This window comes from Saccostrea echinata, unplaced genomic scaffold, assembly GCF_033153115.1.
Source record: "Saccostrea echinata isolate AGI-Se365-2 ecotype Australia unplaced genomic scaffold, CSIRO_AGI_Sech_v1 ptg000029l, whole genome shotgun sequence".
In the NCBI taxonomy this organism is placed as follows: Eukaryota; Metazoa; Mollusca; class Bivalvia; order Ostreida; family Ostreidae; genus Saccostrea; species Saccostrea echinata.
In genome coordinates this window covers 12,297,439-12,303,527 of record NW_026889778.1, presented here as the reverse complement: position 1 = coordinate 12,303,527, position 6,089 = coordinate 12,297,439, and the positions used below count along the sequence as shown (strand labels likewise).

General features: G+C 30.8%; 1 protein-coding gene across 1 annotated transcript; it reads right to left on the bottom strand.

The window, feature by feature from the left end:
* Window positions 1-4,213: 4,213 nt before the first annotated feature.
* On the bottom strand, window positions 4,214-5,437 carry LOC133194980 (sex peptide receptor-like). Its single transcript, XM_061330872.1, has one exon. The coding sequence runs from the start codon at window positions 5,435-5,437 to the stop codon at window positions 4,214-4,216; it is 1,224 nt and encodes a 407-aa protein (XP_061186856.1).
* Between the last annotated feature and the right edge of the window lie 652 nt (window positions 5,438-6,089).

Here is a 6,089-nt window from a genome sequence, read left to right as displayed (position 1 = left end):
TGTCATTGTGATAATGCCGATCAGTGTTGTGATAGATATGAAGTGGAGGAAAAAATACAATTTTATCATTTGCAACTGCACTGTATTCAAGGCAAAATTCCCTTCTTAAACTTTTCACAATTTATAAATTATTTTAGGCACTGTAATTCATATCCGGGAACTCAATAATTTTGTTCTTATACATTCCTATGTTGGGGACCAGTTCATATAACAGCTTTTTTATACATATAAATCATAACGTAATAAATATCTGACGAGAATGAAAAACAAATTGAAATGTAATAACAACCATCTAGATGTAGTATTTACCATTTTTCTTAAAACTTTTATCCGTAACTTTTACGTATGTTATCAATAAGGAATTATTCCATCGAAGCAATGAAAAAATAACATCTCCTTTCCCAACACAACCACAAATAGATCGGCCGCTTCTGCGGCCGATAATAACTGTGCCGTGTGATTAGGCCAAGTAAGACGAATAACCTTTAATAAACTTCATACAGGTATGGAGGTATTTGCTCTCTGCATGTTTAGATAATGTAAAAGGTAAAGATAACGAACATTGATCGATTTAAAAAAAAGTCCATAAACAATACAAATATGTGATGAGGCATAAAACACGGACCCCTAGAAATTCCAGATGTCGGATCAGGTACCTAGGAGGAGTATTTCCTTTTGACCGTTTACACCCGCCGTGAGCCCTATGTATTGATCAGGTAGACGGAGCTATTCTTAGTCAATTCAGTACAAAAAGAAAGGCCTAACAACTGGTATGAAACAAGTCAGCCAAAACATGACACAATGATAGGTTATATTTGCTAACAATGTCATTATAACGACCATAAAATTTACGACATGCTGACTTTAAACGAGGCTGTTGAAATCCCTGTAACATCAACTTATCAGTGAGTAGCCTGTCTCGCTTTAAAAATTGATAGTACTCAGAGCAATCTCTTGAGTAGCGAAAAAGCTGGGAGACATAAACACCATGAGCAGGTGTTGGTGGAATATTACTACATAAATAAGGAGAGTTGACGATTGGAAAATCTAAAATCATCTCATTTGTCATACAATTTAGTTGTTAAATGGCTATTGATTATAACAGAGAGATATCACAAAATTAATGTATATTTTTTGTCAACTCTTTTCCTCTGAGTGATTCTGTTCCGTTTGATTTTCTACTTATTAAACTAAAAAACATATTAGAATCGAAAATGGTCGTTTATTAGCAAATTGACGATCAGCTTTTTCATATACACAACATATGTACAATATGTAATAAATAATAACAAAACTTTTGCTAAATACTTACAGTTCAAATTGTATCTCTGAATATCAAAGTTAGGTAACAACTTCTGACAATTTAAACATCGATAAGTACATGTAATTACAACTAGAAACACACCTCAAAATAGGTAGCAAAACAAGTCATTAAAAAGAGAGATGCTTAAAATTTTGCAAGGAAAATATAACACAACGCCTTGGATACGATTATATATATACATATTTATTAAGTCACAGTTGCACAATAGACATCATGTAGATAAACAGTTAAAACAAATTGTCAGCACAGCTTCTAAGTAAGAGTTCTTAGTACAAATCACCAGTACTGTTTACAATCACTAGTACAGTCACTTCCAATAGAAGCTTTACTAGTACAGGGGGGGGGGGGGGGGGCAGAAAGTTCTTAAGTTCGTATAGTGGTTAGTTTCAGTGTGTGTCTCTCATCTCAATTTCTTAATCTGTCCTCCGCCCGTCCAGTCTCAGAATATATATTAATATTTCCAATCGTCAGATCATGGCATTATTATTGGAAAGTTTCTAAATTATTCCGTACATTTATGAAATTGCTTGTTCGATTTACTTTCAGAATTAATCAAGTGTTCAATTACAATATTGAGTGTGGTCAATTGATGTTATCAAGTCATTTCCCAATACATTTAATTATTAGATACCAATAATGGGATGCTGACCAAATAAATATTTAGATAATGGTCTTTCATTCAATTATGATATTTCATCAATGTCAAGCTGACATGTCACGCTGACCCATAATATTTCACATTAATATTTACATCAATATTGAACTACATCAAAGACACAATTAGTATATAGAAAAGAATGCATGAGAACCTAAATGGCTCTCAAGGACATATAAGGATTATTATGCCTTGTACACATATGTCCTTATTAATCAAATGCACGAAACACAACATAGATTAAAAGTTAATATATAGTTTGTTTATATATAGGGTAAGTTCCAATTGTGTTACAAAAAATAGCACAACTAATCAAAACATACCACAATAAAAGACATTACTATCAGACAAACGTAAGCAAATGGCATTCAATTGGCTAAACTAATTTATCCCATGTTTACCCCTTTATCCCGTGGATATGACTCATTGAATATTTTTTTCATAACCCACAGTTGTGACGTCACAATGGTTTCTGCGTTAGAGTGATGAAGTAAAATATGTGGAGTCCTATATAAAACAGTGTAAAACATTGGATGTGAAGTATTAAAAATGGGATAAAAAGAATCTCCCATGATTTGTAGTTGGCTATGACTTTTATCCAACTCGTTGTGTGTTTTATCCCCTCGCCAAGGCTCGGGGATAAAAAACACACAACTCGTTGGATAAAAGTCATAGCCAACTACAGATCATGGGAGATCCTATATATAAACATACCACTAAAGGTTATTAAGGTCAGAAGATACGTTCCTGAAATATCGGTTTTGTATATCTTCGTATTGTATGGAAAATATTCCAAATTTTAATTACTTTCTGATTTCTAAACTTGTTTCTAATTGTCTTCAAAAAATTGAAACACTAAAAAATGTGATATTGGCAAATTAAGTTTTTTCCTAATGGATTTTATAGGAAATAACATCCTCTGGTATCTTGCACAAATGCCTGGTAAGGTACCTCAATTTTTTGTGAGTAAACATGTTAAAGTAGCAATGCTTCAATGATAAATTCGTAGAAAAAATTATATATTTTTGAGGAACGTATCGTCTGTCCTTAAAATCGTAGTAGTTAAAAATGACCAAAACAAAAAACAAAAAACAAAAACAAAAACAAAACAAAACAAAAAACAAAAAAAACAACTAACTAGACTACTCAAAGTATAAAATAAAACATGAACATGACTATTATTGTGCAAAATTATTCTTATGGAGTAATTTTCGCATTGATATTGAAGAAATTAATGAAAATTTTGAATGAGTTCATTTACAAAGTTTCACGCCGGCATTTTTCAGGCCGCGCGTTTGCGCTTGATCATTAATTTTCAGACGTGATCATGAAACGTAGTAGTTTATATACTACATGATTTTCAAAAATTAAATTCAAATTTTATTTACATATTTTTTCGGATGATTGGCTACAAAATATGTTCAACTATCTTTTTATCTACAAAAAGATTACTTTTTATTATTTCTGAAATAAAGAACAGCTAATTTTCATTAATATTGTCTAAAATGATAACATTGTAAATCTATGATCTTGTATTCAAAACTATATTTTTCCTGTCTAAAAAAGACAAATTACCAACCCCGTTTAACTTTTTATTTCATCAATACAACGAATATCATTTTTTTTTTTTAAAAGTGTATTGCTAGTTATAACTTTGAAACTGAAAATTTAACAGTACGTGGCAAAAGGTAAAGATGGAAAAATGATTTTACAATATTAATTATTCATAACATCGTTATAAATGATGACATTTTTTTGTTATTACTTCTTTAAAAATATATATAATATGCAAGAATCAATTTCTAAAATAGATGAGTGTTAGAGTCAAAGTACAAGCGACGAAAAAATATGTTTGCTTCTTTGTAATGGTGTTAGTGCTATAAAGAAAAAACAACTAAAATATTAGTATTAATTGATTGTTTTCCCGTACCTGCCATGCTTAATATATTATGGAAACATAAACTGCATTATCTTATCACTCAATGGTAATTGAAAAAAAAACATGACGTTTGAATTAGGTTACATGATACAAATAAGTTGATTTTATAATTCAATTATTAATCTGGCAAATTATAAGTTACAATATCAAACGTTTAATCGTTTTATCAAACTTTTACCAGTGATTTTCTGTACATTTGCATTGAAAATATTAATGATGGATGCTGCAAATCCTGGTTCTTTAATTTTAATCATATCATTTGTATTCTGTAAGGCATTTTACGGATTTTGACATGTTAAACGAGGGTACTTGTAACAGAATTGCTTATGTTTGGGGCATGACCACTACAAGTACTTTCCTTCTTAGAAGCTTCCAGATTAAAGTAGACTTGAGCTCCCAGCACTCTAGACTTAAATATATTCTGTAGTGCCGAACGAAACTGCCGACTCATCAAGAAAAATATCCAGAAATTGCATGCGTAGCTCATTAAGGACAAAAGTGTGGAAATTGTGTCCCATGCAATGTCAGCTTCTTTAGATAAAAATGATCTTTTAGCATTACGAGCAAGCTCAGCTGCGTAGATAAAGTAGGCAATGCCATCTTGTATCTCAGCAACTACAAATACCGCTAATATAAGAAAAATCAACACGGTTGTCCTTTGTGTTACTTTTTTTTTCTTTGAGTAACAGCATTTTACATTATTCACTCGTTTAAATAAAAAGTAGGCCAATGTCACGGTGGTGAAAATGAGGATGGCAACCGGAAGTACACGATAAAGTAGTCCAGAAAAAATGTAAAATATCATTGATGATTTGGTGGCATCACCAACAGTGTTGATCAAACCAAGAGAAATTTCTTTTATACAACCGGAAGGCAGAGACTCGTTCAAATAAAAACTGGTATAAATTGGAATCTCTTCAATGTAAATTCCGAAGGCTTCGTACAGATTCAACAGGAACGCAACAAGAGTTATGACAGCAATTTCTACAAAAGTTGCCGTATTGCTACATAGTTTGCTGTATTTGAATGGCAGCGCTACAGCAAGCAATCGTTGTATTCCTAGGACAGCGGTAAACCAATTTGACGTCATTCTGCATATCTGGTAAATAATGTAGAGCACGTGATTTACTTTGCACCATTGGTAAGTCACATAAAGATTCTTATAGTTTTCTGCAATATTGAAATAAATTGCTTCTGGCAGTTCAGTGAAACATATGACTGAGTCTGAAATTGCGAGTGATGTCAAAACAATGGTTGTAGGAGACCGCGTACTTCTAAAGATGAAAACAGATACTAACAAAGTGTTAGTTACTATGGTAATGAAGGCTAAGATACATTTTACATAACCTCGTAATGGAATTTCCCACTTTCCTGTGATTTCGTACGTGTAAGCGTAAAACTCTGAATAGTAATCATAGTTATCTCCATCATAGATTGACTCACTGTGGTTAAAATCTGGGGTATTTTCCGAATTGTTTAATCCAACGAAAGTAGAATTGTGAGATAAATAATTTGCCATATCAAAGAAGCCAAATTTTTCGTTGAGGTTTTTTATTCAAATGGGAAAAAAAGATCAACAAATCTTACTGCTGATTTCGTTGAAATGAAATTCTCTTCCGTTATCTACACTAGACTGCTTTTTTTCCATATATATATATATATATATATATATAAGTTTTTCTAGAAATTTCGTTCTTCCTTTTCTATATATTGTAATAAATCTAGAAATACTTTTTTTTTTTTAATTTTTCCAAACCAAAATTCATAATTTCCTTATAAAATACTGTATCCGTAAAGCAGAGATCTCCTTACAAAGTGAATATATATATATATATATATATATATATATATATATATATATATATATATATATATATATATATATATATATATATATATATATATATATATATATATATATATATATATATATATATATATATATATATATATGTTATGTATGTATGTATGTATGTTCGTGCGTGTGTGTGTGTGTGTGAGGACTTCTATATAAAGGGCACCAGGAATATTATACAACCTTAAGGGGATATTTTATATATTCTTTCATCTTATATATATTTGTAAATATTTTGTTTCCTGTAATCTATTTAACTAAAGCCAAATTGTAGTGTTTTACAAAGATTTTCATTGCAACTGCACTGATTTGTGTT

Bases quoted from the DNA above. Each gene is read 5' to 3' on its own strand.
- LOC133194980 (XM_061330872.1), bottom strand. From the start codon at position 5,437: ATGGCAAATTATTTATCTCACAATTCTACTTTCGTTGGATTAAACAAT.